Genomic DNA, 20205 nt, shown 5'->3' with positions numbered 1-20205 from the left:
AAATCTAGAAGAAATCCAAACATGTTAAGGTATGGAAATGCAGTTAAGGCACTCAGATATGTACTTTAATGTTTGTGGTTGCAAATGAGAGGAAATTGATTTTTAAAGACTCATGTATTCTTTTCTTTTCTTTTTTTCCTCCTTGTCAACTGGGACAATAAAAGGATGATCACAGATTGCTAAATTTCTTAAGAGCCCATTTTAATATTAGCTTTAACTCAAACTAATTAAGATTTTCATTTAAATTCTCAGAAAAATAATTCTGTACTCAGTTTAAGTGTTGTAATTTTTTGTGGGGGAAGGATACATCGTATTCTTCATATATGACAAATCCCTGCTTTAAGTGCAAAACTCAACTCAGACTTAATAATGGAGCAGCAACCATTGTTTCCATAACTTACAGTGGATAGTCTGGTCGTATCTTATCTTTATGTAAATTCTGTAGCATTTTGCTATTTTTTCACTAGCCAAAGTCTGAGTTCTGTTCAGTCCTACCTCATCCCTTATTATTATTGTTGTGGTTCCTGATTCCCAGGTGCATTCATGATTAGGAAGAGCAGTCAGAACGAAGGGGGAAAATGGGCTGAGTTATCCTTCAACCCCACTGACAGCTCACCTCATTTATTTTGTTCTTAAATTCAAAGTTGTATTTGATTTATTAGTAATTAGTTTATTAGTAATGTTTTCAGCATGATAACTGACATAGACTATGACTGAGACATAAATCATGCCTTTAAAATTCTCTTTATAAGTCCTAGTCTTTGGGTGTGTCTACACAGCAGATCTGTGAACGGGCTTGAATCCAGCTACTGAGAGTAGCAGGAGCAGAAAAACGGCAAAGTGTGGGTTTCAGAGCTGGCTAGGAAGCTGAGTACAGAATTGAGGTCTGGGCTGGGCTGGTAGTACCTGCACTGTGGTGCCTTCACTGCTATGAATATCCAACCTAGCTGGAGTCAAGAGTTAGCTAGGGTAAATTACCCCATGCACACCCCATACTAAACTAGGCAGTTTCCTATTGAGCAACATTCCTCCATAAATGTTTTCTGTGTATATATACTAGAGTGATGGGCGCATACATTTATTCAGTGTCTTGTATGTCCAGTGTGTTGTAGTCTGGATTTTTAAATAGTTTTAAACTATTAGTGAAAGTTGTTAACAAATTTTTATTGTCAGGGAATGAGCTAACAGGAGTGGGCAATGAGCGGAGATTCGACCTCCATGTTCCCAGTATTCTAACCAGGACCTTCCCTCTGTCCACTGTGGAACCAGGAAGTCAGTTGTGATTCTGAAAATCACAGTGTATTCCTGGCCTACTACAGGGATAGCAAAGGAATACAGTCCAGACCTGGCTGTAAAAATCTGACTAAATAAAAATAAAAGAAATACCTCTAACATTAAATCTCAAGGAAGAAACCTGGGTATGGCATATTGGTTTTAATGAAATATTTTTGCAGAAATTAATTTGCACGCAGCTGTATGGCTGGCTCTGTTGACCTAACTGGACCTTTGATTTCTGTCTGTGTGTTATACAGCTGATGAAAAGCACTGTTGCTTTCAGAAACATGTTTGAATCAAATCAGAGATTTTATAAACTTACTTACTATTTTGGATATGACCATGAAATGTAAAATATGTGAAATGTTTATGTACATGCCAGGTACTGTATTAAGGCACAAAGCAGGCATCTCAATCCAAGGTGATCTTACCAAAGTCTGTTTGCAGTAGTGTTGTAACTGGGTGGGTCCCGGGTATTCAGAATGTCACAGCGAAATGTAAGGGTGAAACCAGTAAGGAGTTAATTCATGTTGCAAGAGACTATTCAAAGTGAAGTGGCAGTTACCACCCCTACAGTTGTAAGACAAAGGGGTGCAGTGGGTTACAGATTGTTGTAATGAGCCATAAATCCAGTGTCTTTATTTAATCCTTGATTTTTGATGTCTCCAGGCTTGTCTTGTGAAGCTGTGCAGGTTTCATTTAAGGATGAGGACTGAGAGGTCAGATTTGGAGTTGATCGTTGATCGCTTTGTGAAAAGTGTTTGTCCATGGGTGATGAGATGTTTTTGTTTTTTTTCTAATTTTTCTGTGCGAGTTCATTTGAAAGCATAACGATTGTTTCATTGCACCCATATAGTTTGTTGCTGGGGCACTTAGTGTGCTGTGTGAGGTACACCACATGTTGTGAAAGCGGGGGTGAAAGTAAGGTGGTACGCGCCAGTATGGCATACCGGTAAAAAGTGGCCACCGGTACTAGCCCGTACCGCCTTACCTTAAAGCACTGCCCCTTTTGTGCCCCCTGTCGGTGGCCCTGCTGGGACCCTAGCAGCAGGGCTGCCGACGAGGGAGCGCAAAAGGGGCAGCGACATTAAAGTGCTGCCACTCCCCATCCCCCCCCCCGACTCCCGTGGCCGGCTATTTAAAAGGGCCTGGGGCTCCGGTTGCTGCTGCTGGAGCGCCGGGTGGTGTGGACCAGGCAGCGTGGAAGGGCTGGCTGGGGGATGCTGAACCCCCCAGCCCCGCCCCTTCCACCCAAGGCCCTGCCCCTTGGGCGGGGAGAGCCAGCCCCCGTACCGGTAAGTTTTCAATTTTACTTTTACTGTGTGAAAGGCATGAGTAGGAGCCATGGATCTTGAGAAGTGTGTTGTCTAGTATTCCTGCTTTGATTTTTAAGTACCTAGAGGGTTCACAGTGTACGATTTAGTTGTGGAATGTTCACAACTTACACATGATACAGCAAAAACGGAGATGAAGTAACGAAATGTAACAGCTAGCTAGCTTAACCCATTTTTCTAAATTCTGTCTTTTAGTCATATTGAAGGTGTTTCCCTTAAACCTCTTGTGCTGAGCTGTATTCATTTTCGGAAGTTTAGTATAGATTGGATTCAGAATATATACTTTCCATAATGTGCAAAATTGGATTTGCATCTAATTTATCACCAGGGTCAAACCTGTAATTGCTACAGGTGACATAAAAACAGGTTGAAATGAGTCTTAGTACCTAAATATGGTGTAGTAATATCAAATATATATAAAATTTGCATAATATCAAGATAATTTATAATTTGGGTTTGTCATTAAACAGCTGCTACCTTGAAATATATCAATTTGCTATATACAAATGAAAAAGAAGTGGGAAATAGTTCAGACGCTATTCTGTCACTGTCTGCACTTTCTCCACAAAATTACAAACATGTGGGATTGCATATTTTAATACCAGTTTTCTTGGGCCAAGAGGTTTTTTCATCTTTGAGAAATTCCATATTGCAATTTACCTACCCCATAGGAATGAGATGACAATCTGATTTAATGTAACTCCAGATTTAAAGTTACAATATCACAATATACATTCTTCCTTTATAGACACTATATATGGATTGAGGACATTTCCCTATAAATGTTTCCAGATGATATGAAATTTATAGAGCATCTTATAGATGCACAGATAGGGATAGTCAGTAGAACTAACTAGAGAGCTACCCTTGTGTAAATTAAAATGACAGAAATAGACAGGGCTTAGTGTGTGACTGCTTTCAGTGAGCTTTTATTTTCTTGGTTTAATTACCTGAAATCAAACAAACAGAAAATAAAGCAGCAACTAAGTTGTTTGACATTGCCACTGAGAGGCTGGGAAACAAAAACTCTACATATATAATTTTGTTTCAGCAAATAGCTGTAACTTTTTAAAATTTTATGTAATTAAGGAAGATTGCAATGGGCACAAAGCAGCAGTACAATAAATAAATAAAAATATCCCACTGTGGTCACCTTTATTTCATTCAATAGCCACAACTAGACCCCAGCCCCTCCCAAACTACTGACATGCAGTTCAGTTTCTCTCAGCCTACTCCTTCCCCATGCAAATAATTTGGAGTAACAAGCAATGCCTTATGTCTGGACATATTTAAACCTCATCTCCTTTTTTGTATATCTTGGTTCTGGTGCCACAAACTGGGCCGGGGCGGTCAAGCCTAATTGTTGGAGCGGAAGCCAGTAAGCAGAGCCAAGGGGTCAGAGTCAGGAAGCCAGTAAGGGAACAGGACTGGAGTGAGGTTGGAAACAAGGCTGGCACAGGAGCAGTCACCGCTGTAGGCATAAATATGGAACAGTCAGAGATCAGTTGTTGCTGGTGGGCTTCAGAGCAGGCTTGCTGACTTCCTCGGCCAGTCCGGCAATCAAGCAGCCCTGCTGTGGCTCAGATGTGCTCATAGGCTGCCCAGAGACTGAGCAGGTGCAGCTGCAAGTCCTCATTCCCCTGATACTAGGTTACTCATAGTCCAGTGTTGGTGTTATGGATAAACTGTAGCCTCCCTCCAAGAGCAGCACTCCTGCAAATGTCGCCTGACCCACCCCCCCCCCCCCCCCCGGGAACACAAGTGATTAGATAGGATGATGTCCACCACTCTACCATGTCCACCACTCTACCATACCATGATGTCCACCACTCTACATATATAACAAGTAACTGCTCTGACCAGGACGAAGTGTCAGTAGGAAAATGTCCAAATCTGCACTGGAGAAGTGAATGCTATTGTGTCATAAAAATACATGGATAATCCTCCCTGTGACAAATTAATGAACCTCATGATTCCACTACATATAGGCTGGTCTTGGCTATTTTGCTGTTGGCTTTTTTCCTGGTGCAGTCATCCCAGCTGATCTGGCACCTCTCTGCCAAATATATCTTAGGAACATTTGGGGTCATATCAAAGCATGGGGAGAGTTGCAAAAGCAAGCTGCAGTCTCTCGTAACCCTGGCCCGGAGACCCAAGTTGGTCCCACTAACAAGATTGTTCTTCAGGTGACACAACCGAGCCCCGTAGGGGGCACAAAATGCCAGCTAGTGTAGTTGCACAAGCTCCATTGCAAAACTCAGCTATGATCCACTACTTTCACCTGGGGGTTCAGCGGACAGGGCTGTGTCCACTGATTCGTATGTTGTGATGTGAAACAATGGTCTTGCGAGCCAGTACAAAAAACCTTTAAGGTTTGGGTACCCTTACTCATGCTGAGTAGTAACTTACTTTTTGTGTAGTCCCATTAAAATCACTGTAAATAAAGGTATCACAGTCCAGCCCACAGTAAATGATAGAATAAAAAGGGTCCTGTTCTTCCCTGTTGCACATAACTTCAGATAGAGGGAATCAAACATGTGACAGAGAGTGAGAGCTGATTGGATTTTTTTTTTAGCAAAACGTTTTTTATAAGCCCAGAAAAAACAACTGTTTTAAAATAGAGTTTCTAGATGTGTTTGTGTGTTTGGTATTTTTCCCAGTGCTTGAGATGAAACTATCAATGAGCTATGGGTCAAAATGGTCTCAATCTGTTGAATTTTACCCAAGGTAGTTAGAATCATAGAATCATAGAATATCAGGGTTGGAAGGGACCTCAGGAGGTCATCTAGTCCAACCCCCTGCCCAGAGCACTCACTAAATCTTTGGGGGACCCCAGCTGAGAATGGTATTTAAGAAAATGTACATTTTTACTCTGCATGTGCCAATACTGAAAAATGGCTAGAGGGTTTCTGTTCCTCCCATTTTATATGCTTTAAACTCAACTCTTGTAGAGGGTCTAAACTCTGAACAGTTAATCGATTGCTTTGAAATTTGGTGTGGTTGGTGATGACGCTGGGTAGCGTAAGTGATGCAGATTTTGAATCATTTGCCTCTAGTTACAGGACCCCAAACCAGTTTCCTCCAGTTGCCTTGTATTGTTAAACTAATAAGTACTAATGAGTGGATGAATCACTGGCCTGTTGATTTCTGTGATTTCACCCTTCAATTAATGTGTCTGGATAAATTAATCTCCACCCAAGACAAAAGAAGTTTAGGACTAAGTGGTTTGAGGTTGTTACAATTTGTGAGTCACGGGTGGCCATTTTTTTGGGGTGGGGAAATGTAATCAAATCTTGGGGGGGGGATATATGAGGGGATGCTTCCTGAGGGGGGAAGGGTACTAGGGGGTGGAGGAGTGAGGGAATAGGGTTGTGGGGGATTGAGGCTGCAGCCAGGGGAGGGGGATGGATGGTAGGGGAGGTGAAGAGACATGGCATCCCACCCCCCTCAGTTCTACCAATGCACCCAACCTGCCTGCATTCCACAGCTCTGCCAGGAAACTCCAGCCCCCTATACTCCATCCACCCTGCAGCCCCAGCTCTGCCATGTACCCCAACTCCTGTGCACTCCACAGCTCTGCCAGAATATTTCATCCTCACTATGCCCCCAGCTTTGCCAGTGAACCCCAACCTTCTAGCACCCCAACCACTCTGCAGCCTTAGCCCTGCCAGTGCACCCCAACCCCCTACTTCCCCTGCTTTGCCAGTGCACCCCAATCTCTGTGCACTCCACAACTCTGCCAGTGCACCTCAACCACCTTGCACTTCAACCTTTCTGCACCCATAGCTCTGCCATTGCACCTCAACACTGCCTCCCAGTCTCCTGCACCCCAGTTCTGCCAGTGCAACCTAAATCCCTTGCACCCCAACCCCCTGCAATCCCAGGTGTGTCGGTACACCCCAACCCCATTGTACTTCCCAGCCCTGCTAGGGCACCACAACCACCCTATACCCCAACCTTCCTGCACCCCAGCATTATTCCCCGTAATATAGTTATCTTTGCTCCAGGCACTGGGTGTGATTTGAGTTATTGGGGGAGTGGGGGAAATAAGGAAAATAGAAACATTTCTATACCAGTGAGTGAAGACTTCAAGACCATTCCCTGCTTGTGGTAGGGAGCCCAAGGTATGGTCCTGTGGAGGGCCCAGGTTGGAGGGGGACATGTTGAATGGGTCTGGGGCATGGCTAGGGAGATGTGCAAAAGCAGGGCTAGTGGGAGGCAGCTTGTGTGTGTGTGTTGGGGGGGACTCTGGCTCACTATGCTAATTGCAGGACATACATGCAACTGCCTAAATAACTCCTACCAACAACATACATTTTCCTGGGAACCTAGGGAATTCAATGGCAAAAAGACTAAATTAACGCAGAGTTAAGGTTGCTTGGTGGCATGTCTTCTTCCTTGCAGAGCACTGAGCTTAGCAAAACTCATGTCAGAAAACCAGGAAATGCATCGTTACGGTTGCTTATGCAAACTTAACCCTGCCATGTTTCAGCAGTGCCCCAATAAGCCCCCTCAACAGACATACCTTTACTCTGTCCTCCCTGCAGCTGTTGAAATGTACAAGCTCTTCATCTCCTTTTACAACCCATTCACTGTCACCCATAGGCTTCCATCTAACACTACTAAAGGACAAAACAGAACAAAAAGTGCTTGATCACTGACCCTTACAGAAAGGTGATACAAATATTTATTTAACTTAATTATTTTAAACAATTAAAACATAGTAAATCAAAAATGAAAGGGTGAGAAGAAAAGTGGCAGAAAGCTGACTTGCTAGCTCATTTTACCAAGAGATCCTTACCCTGCAACCCCTAGACAATGAAAGCTAAGTAGACTCTTTCAGCCAAATACAGGCTGGGGTCTGTGCAATCAGTGATTGAGCTCCCAGTGGGCTAGAAAAAGATGGTTTATAAATCAGGATTCACACACAAACTTTTTCAGTAACTTCCCAAAGGAGAGATTCAAAATTCAGGCATGAGAAATAATCTGAAAAGGTTTACCACATTCTGCCCAATTGGATCTTCCTGTTTAATCTGTTGCTGACTCATGCAGCAATAGTGATTGTTAGTCTTCTGCAGGAACATGTGTACTGGGGCCCTAGTGTAGAATACTGAGACAACTGGAAAAGCTTTCCGTAAGTAAACCCCATCCACCTACTGGGGTAATCCAAAACCTGTTGCTGGGGTGCCCTAATTTTAATCAGAAATGGGACTTTTCCTGCTTCAGTGTACGGGAGCCCCCTTTCCTTATTGTGTTGTCCTTCTGGAAACAATAGCCACAGTATGCCCTATACTGCCCATTATTCTTCAGACCCATATGCTTTGAACTTAGACATCAGACAAGAACATTTCCTCCGAATTTAAGGTGAGCAAATTATTTTCCTGATTTCTTTCTGACTTGAAGGCTAGTATGAAGCCAAGAGATCCACTGTCCACAGCTTGATTGACCTGTATAAAACCTTGTTTGCCAATCGTAAATCATTGTTGGGTCTGTTGGTTGGAAATTTGTCATCAAAATAAGATTTTTGACATCCGAGAGTATTTTTTTTAAACAGAGTCCGATATGTGCAGAGTTCAGCAGGGCTTCTGTACCAGGGAAGCTCTCTTTGAGTGATACATGGTCCTTGTCCTGCCCCTCTGAGCAGTGCTGAATTTCACCATTAAATTTTCCTGAAATTCCTCTTTTCACCCTACATTTTTCCAACCAGCTCTAAATTGAGACATGGATAGATCCTCAGCTGAATGCATCCACATCCACTTATTGTATTGAAGTCACAACTTCCCTTGTATATATTATTCACCTATAATTTTGTAATCAGACATCAAGGCCTGATTGTCATAATTGTGTGACTAATTTATATTCAGAATTGCCAAGGTTATGCATGCAAATTAGGTATCTGAGTCTGCTAGTAGACATTGCACATAGTGGTAATTGCATATGGAAATTAGGTTTATAATTACACACAAATGTCTGTGTACACAGTTGTACATCTGCAGATATCCCTTTCAATGTCTACACACTCTCATATTACTGTTCACGAGCTCCAATTCTATGGTGATAGGTACTAAAAAAGCCCTGAGGAAGATGGCAGATAAGTGAGAGAGAAATTTTCACTGGTGTCTCTTGCTACTTACTATCAGAAGAACATCATATGTAAAAATAAGAAGGTGCAAGGGCCTTTTTAATGCTTAAGAGCAAGGGAATCCAAGATTCTATTCTGGGCTCTGTCTGACCTCGAATAAGTAATTTAAAGGGAGACTCTAAACTTGCAATCACGCTTCTAATTTAAAATGTGGTGTTTGCTGATATTATCACAGGAGACACTTACTTAGGTTCTCCTAACACTTTCATTATAAAAGATTTTTGCAACCTTTTTGAGAAGCTGTAACATCTCGTAATTTGCATCGACTCTCTGAAATTTGGCGAAGAGCACGTTTTCAGTCGACAGATGTCTCCTCCCGTCCCATCCCCAGTCACACCCCTCCTTAGACCCAGCACATGCCACCAGCAGCCAGTTTTTCACTTTGAGGGCAGTGCATGAGCCAGAAGTGTCTCACCTCAGTGCATGGATTGGTTCTCCCTGATTTCTCTCTCCTGCACCTACAACATGGCACCAGCGGCCCAGTCTTTCCCCTACAATAGTGGCCTATTTCTGCTGACACCTAATGTAGTTTAGTCCTATAGCTCAAGTGGTAGAAATCTATACTGTAGACTAGGAAATTCTGCTAGGAAATTACATTCAAAAATGTATGGTAAAAGAAAATGATTTAGGTTACAAAGTCAAGCAATTGAAAGTTAGGGAATGCCAGATTTACAGTTGCCAGTGCAACCTCAGTTCTGCTCCCTTGTGCATATGCATTATAATAAAGCCTAATTGCATGGTCACATACTGTTTTTTCAAGTCGGTGTCTTTAAACACACTGACCCTCAACTGTAAAATCAGTGTAATACTTATGTGACTTTCAGGGAGCTGTCAGGTTTGCTTTTTTGGAATGCACTGAAATTGATTGTAAAATATGATATAGTTACAAAATATTGTTTACATGTGCAGCACTCCTGGTGTTATATATATACTTCCTGATGTGGATGCCGATTGGTGTTTGTAGACACCAATATAACGTACAAACACACAAGCAGAGGTATGCGAAGTTGAAATGCTGGCATTCTTGCATCCAAAATTAGATGTTTTTGTGAAAATGTAATGCCTGTAGTATTCCTTTACTAATGAAAGGAGTTGCAGAAGCGTGACTTACAATATGCTCTAGTCTAGCGCATAGCTGTAGATGACTGGAAATCGGAAAAGGGAGAAACTGAAGGTCTGGAGCTTTGTTTTTTCCCCCTAGAAACAATAATCATCATGGGTCAGATTCATTGAACAATACCTTATGCCATCAGTAATCCCACTGAAGTAATTTGGACTGCTCATGGAATATAAGAAAAGGAGTCCTTGTGGCACCTTAGAGACTAACCAATTTATTTGAGCATGAGCTTTCATGAGCTACAGCTCACTTCATCAGATGCATACCGTGGAATATAGTATCACTCATTGTCATTATGGGTATTGGAATCTGGCTTTTTATAAAGTGCAATAGGCACAATAATAAATTTTGATTGTTTTAAAACAAACCCACCCTCAACTAGACATAGACTAACAGCTTGAAAAATCTATTCTTTGTTCCACCATTGAAAAGACTTTTAACTTCTTTTGGCGTAACTCCAGTTAGTGCAGTGTATCCATGAAACCCAGTATGGTAAAGATGTGCACTGCACATTAAAGAAACAATCATTTAAATGTTGTTGACTAAATTTTCTGGTGGATGGATAAACATAGTGTTGAAGTGCTACTGGCATTCTCAAACAACAAAGAGCAGAGTGAAAACCAATGAAAGATAGAGAATACAAAGCATAGTTTAAAAAAAACAACAACCCTTAATTAATTCAGTCCCTTTGCAGAATCACCTACTAGCATCTGCTCATTATGAGGCCAGAGGCAGAAAACATGGATTCATTAAAATTCATAGTGCATGAAATCCATTGTCAACATTTTACTGTTTTGTATAGCAAACAAATGTCAACATTATATTTATACATACTTCAACAGTGTATTTTTCAGCACATATATATCTAACTATGAGGAGAGAAAATGTTTGTTATTCTGATTGATCATATGCATTGATTTCTAGGTTAGAAATTATACTATTTATTGGTAATTGTAAATAATCTGTTTCTTGATGTATGTTCATATGTGATAGTGTACGTACATTGTCAGAAAGTTTTTAAAGCATCCAATAGGCTGTGAAACATTCTGAGCTTTTGTAAACTATTGTGAAGCATTATTTTATAGCAAAGTTCTTTTTTAATTTAATTACTGTTTGTGGAACAGTAATCTGCTTCCAAGGGCAAAAATTCAATTGGGATTCTTAATTGCTTATTTTAATCCAGTTGATTTATTAAAAGATAAAAGCTCAGAACCTTGACCCTCCTGTACAAAGTTGGTATTGCCAGTTTCCAGGAGATTCCACCAGTCTGGGGCACAAGAGGCAGCTATGACAGCTGTGCGCTGCTCCATCACCACCTCTGCCAGGTCTGTGAGAGAGGGGGTGTGGCTGCTACAGCTAGTTGAAATTTTCTTGTCAAAATAATTGTTTTGACAAAAGATGGATTTATGACCAAATCAAAAATGTTCACAGACAATGTTAATTTAGCTTTAATTTTTCCATTTTTCAAGACAATCTGAAAAGCAGGTTTTTTTTAGTAATCCTTTTCATGACATTAGGCTGGGGACGATATCCATTGAACCTAATTGGAACCTTGACTTCACTGGGCTTTGAATCAGGGCTATAGACAGTTTAGAGTACGCAGGAGGGTGTTCTGAATTATGCTAGGAACAAAGAATCAGCCCCAGAATTGTGGTTGAAAAGCTGGCAATGTAGTTTGCTGTCAATATAAGCTTAAATTTCCAAGGATTTTAAAATTTGTATTTGGTTACAGTATAAAAACGTTCAATGCATTTATTGAATGTTTGAGTATTTTATTCACATCATTTTATTATTACTTTAAAAATTTCAGTGCAATACAAATGTATTAAAGGTCAGTGGTACTTTGCTTTATTTTAGAAACATAATTACTACTTTGTTTCATTTGGCTTTGTGTTTTTGAAAATGTCCAATTACAAACGTTGCTTGGCCATATAGAAATGTAGGTGTTCCCCTACTGTATCAGATATCCATTTATTTAGTTCTTTCTCTAGTTAATCTAGTTCTTTATCTAATTCTAGAAATGCCATAAAGCCAAATGTACTGTCAAGGTTTCCCCCAAGACATAGCTTCCTTCTCCAGTCTTTCCCCACTCGCCCGAACTCGTGATTTTCTTTATTCAAATTATTAATTATATCTATGTAGCAAGTAGGAAAGAATTTCATTAAAATTATTATTACTATTACAATACAGATATTTATTGGTGTTAGTTTAAATTAACTATCTGGTATTGGAGGCAAAAGCACCATTTCACTATCTAGGTTGTACTGGGTTTTATGCTGTCATTGCTTATTTAGATAAACAAGACTTTGCCTTTTGGCTATTCAAAATATTGAACTGTGTGAACCACATTTAGAAGAATGTAATTTAGTAAAACGTTTCCACTTTATGCATCCGATGAAGTGAGCTGTAGCTCACGAAAGCTTATGCTCAAATAAATTGGTTAGTCTCTAAGGTGCCACAAGTACTCCTTTTCTTTTTGCAAATACAGACTAACCCGGCTGCTACTCTGAAACCACATTTAGAAGGTCACTATTAACATTAAACTACACTAATTGTTTTGGAAAACTAGCCTATTCTTGTGGCAAAAACGTATGCCTCAAAATTGGCTGGAGCGGAGATGTAAATTTTTTACCTCTAATTTACTAGAGTTTAACAAAATAGAAAGTATTCTGCTTCCAATAAACTACAATATACTTTGATTTTACAAAAAAAGTTGCATTATAGAGAATTGTTTAAGAGAGTGACTCGTACTATGTGATACTACATACAACTTCTTTTTATAGCAGCATGGTTCATGACACTGTTTGTGTCAGTTTGTATGTCAGTCTTTTCATTATAAACCTAGAAGACTTAATTCCCTGATATGAAAACATTGTTTTTAGAGAGAAAAATCCAGTGAATTAGTTAAAACAAAGAAACTTCAAATCCAGACTCCAGCGAGAAACTGCTGAATTGGAATTCATTTGCAAATTGGATACTATTAATTTAGGCTTAAATAGAGACTGGGAGTGGCTAAGTCATTATGCAAGGTAGCCTATTTCCTCTTGTTTTTTCCTACCTCCCCCCCCCCCCAGATGTTCTGGTTTAACTTGGTTTTAAACTTGGAGAGTGGTCAGTTTGGATGAGCTATTGCCAGCAGGAGAGTGAGTCTGTGTGTGTATGGGGGTGGGTTTTTGGAGGGGGGTGAGGGAGTGAGAGAACCTGGATTTGTGCAGGAAATGGCCTAACTTCATTATCATGCACATTGTGTAAAGAGTTGTCACTTTGGATGGGCTATCACCAGCAGGAGAGTGAATTTGTGTGGGGGGGTGGAGGGTGAGAAAACCTGGATTTGTGCTGGAAATGGCCTAACCTGATGCTCACTTTAGATAAGCTATTACCAGCAGGACAGTGGGGTGGGAGGAGGTATTGTTTCATATTCTCTGTGTATATATAAAGTCTGCTGCAGTTTCCACGGTATGCATCTGATGAAGTGAGCTGTAGCTCACGAAAGCTCATGCTCAAATAAATTGGTTAGTCTCTAAGGTGCCACAAGGACTCCTTTTCTTTTAGTGAGTTAGTTGTTTGGTTATAAAAATGGGATCATTCCATGTCTGGCAATTTAGTTTCTCTCAAATTGCCAACAGTTTTTTTTAATGTCCAGTATGTCTGGAACATATTCTGGCCCTATTATTATACCCTTGTTGTGGTGTTATACTATTGCTGAATGTAATATTTATGAAAGGGGACAGAATTTTGACAGTTCCAGAAAATGAAGTGTGTTTAGTTAGTAAACAAATATTATAGCATGGGTAGTGGCAGTGCAAGCTTCCTGAATCGCTCTGTGGGAGTAATTTTACCCCAAGCTCTCTGCACGATTCAAGTCCCACTTAATGCCTCAAAACAGGGTTAAATGGGACATAGGCAATCCATAGGTTTGAAGCTAACCCTCTGCACAGGGGTGAATTTGATGATGTAAGTATGTCTCATCCCTGGTGTAGAAGAATTGTTTTATCAGCCATAATATTGCATTGGAGTTCGTTTAAGAACCTTCAAAGCAGCTATGTTAAGGCTCAAGAAGTGATAGATACACCTAAACAGAAAACAAAGTGAAAATTGATTAAATGGCTGAGCATAAGAGTTTATTCCTGCCAAAAAAATATCCTCTGAAGCCTCTAGTACCGGCCACAGAATTACTGCCCCAACATCCCTGCTGTAACTCAGTGGAGTTACACCAAGAATGAATTTTGCTTATGAATTAGTGTGAATAGTCATTTTTGCTGAAACCACATAGAGGATTCTGGGGTATGAGGTCAAAGAGAAAACAAATGGGTAGTCTATGGTTCAGGATCAAGTCATACTTTAAATTCTCCCTAACATCTTCCTGCAGAAGTGAGGACCATCTATTGATTCCTTTCTCCCACAGTGATTGGTTTATATACTTTTATGTTTTAAATTCCGGAGACTTTCTTTTAAAACAAAATGAAATGGAAAGAAAGCTAAAATTCTTCTTCTTGGAGCCCAGAATCTGGCTCTGTTAAAGTGATGCTTTTGTGAGCTCGCACAAGCGCCCTTCAACTCATAAGCATCCTTTCCTAATTCTCCTTTCCCGCTATTATTGTCTATGGTACTTGCTCATTTCAATCCATGCCAGGTTTGGTGGACTCAATATAGCTTGAGAACTGGACAATTTTGCAGCTTCTTTTATAATGTAGCTTTTTATTGAAATCCCATCCAGATATCGACTTACACAAATCAGGTTAATAACACAAATTTCTAATTTGTGCATTAATCTTGGACTTCTAATTTCTCTTGTCATAACAGTCCCGTTTGCATTTGACTAACAGAACTAAGAATATCAAATAACAAAACATGTCTATTCGCCTCCTCATATATCCAATCCACAATACCCTTTACTCCTAAAGTTATTGCTAATATTTGTTTTTATTGAGGATAGACGGATCCTATTAGATGTGGATTTTTTTCTTGGTTTCATTATTTTTGTTGGAACATCCACTGGGAATATGTTGAGGCTCCCTCTGCCTAAACAGGCTAGGAATTGTGTGCTATAAATTGTTGAGAACTGTCTCAGTGTTGACAGCTGGCTGTCCAGTGATTCAGGATTGTGATTAGGATATGTATGAGAAAAATAATTGAACAGGTAAGTAACAAAATTGTTCCCTTTTATCACAGATTTACTTTAATCTGTATTTTATCATTAATGTTATATAGGTATATTAAAATACCCTAAATCGTCAGTCAATGACCTCTATAAAATGTATTAACATGTATATTGAATTTCTTAGAATATTGCTTTTACAACCTGTTTTTTTTCATGTTTCAGCACTTCAGGGAACACCTCAACAAACTTTTTGCAAAAGGAATTGGAATGCTGGATATAGCTTTAAATGAGGCTTTCAACATTCTCAGTGATGTAAGTTTGCACCTTTCTTTAAGCATTGGCATTGATGCTCCTCCCCCGCATTAAGTTAATTGCCAAAAATGAACTTTCATTTTAATACCTAGCTAATAAATCATGACCGGCTCCTGCTCAAAGTCCCCACCCCCCTTAGGATTATGATGATAAGAGAGGTGCTTCATGAGCTAGCCTACAGTGTAATACTTGAAAATTGCCCATATCCAATAAACGTGGCAGATCTATCACACACACACACACACACACACACACACACACACATTGTCAAGATTATTTAAGTGGCTGTTTATTCACATTAGACCAGCGATTTTCAAAGGTCGAGTCGCAACCCAATACTGGGTCGCAGCATGTAAGGCACTTGGTCACTCTGGTCAGCACCACCAACCGGAACGTTAAAAGTCCCGTCGGCAGTGCTGCCTAGCTAAGGCAGGCTAGTGCCTACTTGTTCTGATACCACGCTGCGTCCTGGAAGCAGCCAGCAGCAGGTCTGGCTTCTAGGCAGGGGGACCATGGGGCTCCACGCGCTACCCCCGCCCTGAGCAGCAGCTCCACACTCCCATTGGCTGGTTCGCTAAGAAAACAAGTGTGAATATTCATGATTTTGAATTCAAAATTCCATTTGAGAATATTTTCAAATTTGTCAGAAAATATGCCTTACAGTGAATAATTTTAAGAAGTTTAATTCAATAGATTATCAAAAGAGCCTGTAAGAGATGAGCTGATCATGGTTCATAAATACTTCATAGCGAGCAGTAGAGGGCCCTTCAGTCTAGCGGACAAAAGTATATACAATGGTGGGAAGCTGAAGCAAATATATTCCACTGCCGCATTGTCCACTCAAACAGTATGGGATTAATTCTCTGATACAGAACATGCCAAACATGGTTATAGGAGAAGCTGCATGAAGAATGAGCAACTCTAGCCTGTTTGTAGAGTTTATTAAAAGCCCCAATGTGGACACAGAATATAATATCAGAAACCTGATGTGCCACGGTACATATCAGCTATTGTATGCACAAAACACATCCTAGATTAGCCCTCCAAATCCACATACACTGGAAAAAATATTGATTCCAGTGATCAAGATAACCTGAGGTCCTAGGTGTTTGTATTAAAATGTGTAAGGCACTTAGACAATACGGAACTGAGTGTAGTATAAAGCCTACTTAAAAACCTAGTTACGTAAATAGATAGCAGAGAGAATGAACTGAAATCATGTCCCAGTGAGCTGTAACCATGGTGAGTGAGAATCATTGGGAAGGCAGTGATGGAACATGCTACATGTACCTTCAGATCTGACTCTGAAGAGTAATGTCTTCCTCCATTTATAATATAAAAATGGAGGTAATAGCTTCATATATTTTTACTTTACATATTTATAATATGATTTAGTTGGGGTTAGTCCTGCTTTGAGCAGGGGGTTGGACTAGATGACCTCCTGAGGTCTCTTCCAACCCTGATCTTCCAAGATTCTGTGAACACAGAAATATGTCTGCTATATACATATAAAGAAAAGGCGTACTTGTGGCACCTTAGAGACTAACCAATTTATTTGAGCATAAGCTTTCGTGAGCTACAGCTCACTTCATCGGATGAAGTGAGCTGTAGCTCACGAAAGCTTGCGCTCAAATAAATTGATTAGTCTCTAAGGTGCCACAAGTACTCCTTTTCTTTTTGCGAATACAGACTAACACGGCTGTTACTCTGAAACCTGTCTATATACATATACTCACTTTATGCTCTCTTACAAGTGTGCTTTTAAACAGCTTTGTTCAGAAGGATGCTACTTAATCTCCCTTAGAAGGGGACTTTAAACTATTTTCTACTTCATCTACAGTATGTGACCTTTAAGGGGTAGAAATCTGTTCTTGTACATTACAGGTTAGTTAGGGGTGTCTCACTCTCACAAAAGCTATTTATCACACAAATAGGCTATTGAGATTCTGGCTGGGTTTTTAGGATGGTTCAGAGGTTACAGTAATTAAACTCAGTTAATTTTGTCTCACAATTACCTGCATTTCAGTTTCAGTATTTGCCTAGTTTGTTAATACTAATGTCTTTGAAGTTGAAGGTGTTGATAGTAGTGTCTTTGAAAACCACATTCAAATCCACTCCCAAGTTCTTTCCAACCATTGATTTATGCAGTATTCATTAGTTGCTGCAAGAATACCAATGTGCTTGGTACAGTAGTTAGCACCTACTATATCATGTGACAACTGCAATTATCTCTTTTGGTGATGAATGCAATCTTTGCAGTGATTACCTCTTTAAAAAATCATAGCCAATTAAATAAAATTCTGTGACATTTCAAAGACTTAATCACAACTAAATGCTCTAAATGTCAGGATGCATTGAAATTTTCACTGCTAACTGATGAATCACTGAGTTAATTGTAGTTCATCATAAGGCCCTTGTCATTGTTATTATTATGGAAAACACTTTCATCACTCTTGCTATTCAATAAAAATAAAGTTCTAGACAAATATGAGGAGATATTACTCATCAAAGCATTTGAATTTAATCGCATTCTTCAAAATATTCAAACAGCAGGATTACCACGTAGAATAATGTGGATGTAGACAGAGAATAGTAATGTTTTAAAATAAATATATGAAGACATCCCACCTCCACCATTCACCATTCTTTAGATATTCTAATATACTTTGCCCTTTTTTTCCATAATTTAGTTAGGATAATTTAAAAAGAGTAGTCCATGTCCTCCTTTTGACAAACTAATTTTATAGATATGGGAAAATGTTAGATCTAAGGATATCATAGTGAAAGGAATGCCACTTTTCTCACTCATAGACTGGATGGGATTGGAAAAGTAGCACAAGTCAGAGACTTAAAATTGCAATGACAGAAGGACTGAACCACAAGATGCCAGAACTATTTGCAGTAATTTTGGGAGAACTATCATAGAATATCAGGGTTGCAAGGGACCTCAGGACGTCATCTAGTCCAACCTCCTGCTCAAAGCAGGACCAATCCCCAATTTTTGCCCCAGATCCTCAAATGGCCCCCTCAAGGATTGAACTCACAACCCTGGGTTTAGCAGGCCAATGCTCAAACCACTGAACTATCCCAACTATGATTTAATGTCAGTGCATCGGGGATCTTGTTCCTGATCCAAAACCTGCTGAAGTAAACAGAAAGATTTCCAAACAGAGACATTCCATTTTCTCAGTGCCTCCGGCTCTATTACTTCATCAGTAGATCTGCTTACAAACAACTCATCTGTAAACATCTGATGGAAAAAGAAATTCCGTCTGTTCAGTAGCTAAAACACAAGTGGGCTGAGCTCAAGATTAGACAAAGCCTTCAGCGGCTTCATGCTGGAGACCCAAAGTATCCTTTCTTTGAGTGTAAGGAAAAGGATAATGGAGACTCACTGGGGGAAAATGCAGTTGAAAATAGAGAATTATATCTGTGTTTATATTCAAAATCACTTTGGAAGATTGACTAAAGTGTCTGTGAGACCAGTTCATTCAGAGATTGTGTAGTGCATGTGATACTAACTCTGTGCTGTGTTAGAGGAGACGGCAAGAGTGACTGCTTCTTTATCCTGTGCTGGGAATACCACGTATTTCTGGCTGACTGTACAATACTAAATATATAATATCATGAAGCTTTAGTAGCGGGTGACACTCATGACTGCCTTCCAGTAACTGTGTCCCCAGATCTCACCCATGGATTGCTGCCATGATGTATGTGTCCCCTTGAGGTGAAAAATGTTTTTGAACATCAGCAAATTTATTTGTTGTTGTTATTAATATTAGATCATCAGGATGTTTGGGTTTTTAAACAAATAGCCTTCACAACATGCGTGATCTTTAAGCATAAAAAGGAGAAAGCTACTGTCTAAAATTTACCCCCCAAGTCACCAGTAAATCTTGACCATGAAGCGACTCCATAGGTTTGGGTAGTCAGGTGTTTTTTTGAACCCTCAGTAGAATTTCTGCATTTTAGAAGTTCAGATACACTCGTTCTCCTTTGACTTTCCGTAAAATTCTCTCAGTGCCTATGAACGTTGTCTTCTGGAAGTCACTATCCATGGTGTCTTGTGCTCCTACCATATTCTTGAGCTGCTCATTCACACTCTTAGGGATCACTCTAAGTCAGGGGTGGGGAAACTTTTTGGCCCCGAGGGCCGCATCGGGGTTGCAAAATGGTATGGAGGGCCGGGTAGGGAAGGCTGTGCCTCTGCAAACAGCTTGGCCCCTGCCCCCATCCGCCCCCTCCCACTTCCCGCCCCCTCAGAACCTCCGACCCATCCAACCCCCCCTGCTCCTTGTCTCCTGACATCGCCCTCCCAGGAACCCCTGCCCCTAACCACCCCCCCCAGGACCTCACCCTCTATCCAACACCCCCTGCTTCCTGTCCCCTGACTGTCCCAACCCCTATCCACACCCCCACCCCCTGACAGGCCCCCAGACCCATCCAACCCCCCCCACTACTCCTTGTCCCCTGACCGCCCCCTCCTGGGACCCCCATCCCTAACTGCCCCCCCCCCAGGACCCCACCCCATATCCAACCGCCCTGCTCCATGTCTCCTGACTGCCCCCACAAACCTCTGCCCCATCCAACAAGCCTCTGCCCCCTGACTATGCCCCGGGACCTCCTGTCCCTTATCCAACTCCCCCCGCCCCCTTACCGTGCCACCCAGAGCAGCGGGAAAGGCTTATTGGAAAGCCTGGGAGGGGGTGCAAGCGGCGATGGCTGTGGGAGACGGGAGACAGCTGGAGAGGAGCCGGGGGCTAGCCTCCCCGGCTGGAAGCTTAGGGGCTGGGCAGGATGGTCCTGCGGGCCGTAGTTTGCCAACCTCCGCTCTAAGTGCTCCAATAATCACTGGGCTTGTCTATGTTCTAGTTTTCCATAATCATTCCACTTTGTGGCAGAGTTCTTCATACTTCATGATCTT

At 40.8% G+C, this 20205-nt stretch overlaps 1 protein-coding gene across 1 annotated transcript in view; it reads left to right on the top strand.

Annotated features, from left to right (window-relative positions):
- CACNA2D3 (calcium voltage-gated channel auxiliary subunit alpha2delta 3) overlaps positions 1 to 20205 on the top strand; it is a 722234-nt gene that overhangs the window by 357863 nt on the left and 344166 nt on the right. Inside the window, exon 10 of the mRNA XM_077821951.1 lies at positions 15192 to 15281. Coding sequence (XP_077678077.1) covers positions 15192 to 15281 — 90 coding nt within the window. The remainder of the gene's footprint in view (positions 1 to 15191; positions 15282 to 20205) is intronic.

The sequence above is a fragment of the Eretmochelys imbricata genome, chromosome 7, assembly GCF_965152235.1.
Source record: "Eretmochelys imbricata isolate rEreImb1 chromosome 7, rEreImb1.hap1, whole genome shotgun sequence".
NCBI classification, from domain to species: Eukaryota; Metazoa; Chordata; order Testudines; family Cheloniidae; genus Eretmochelys; species Eretmochelys imbricata.
Note: the sequence above shows the minus strand (reverse complement) of the source record. Positions and strands in the feature narration are given on the sequence as shown.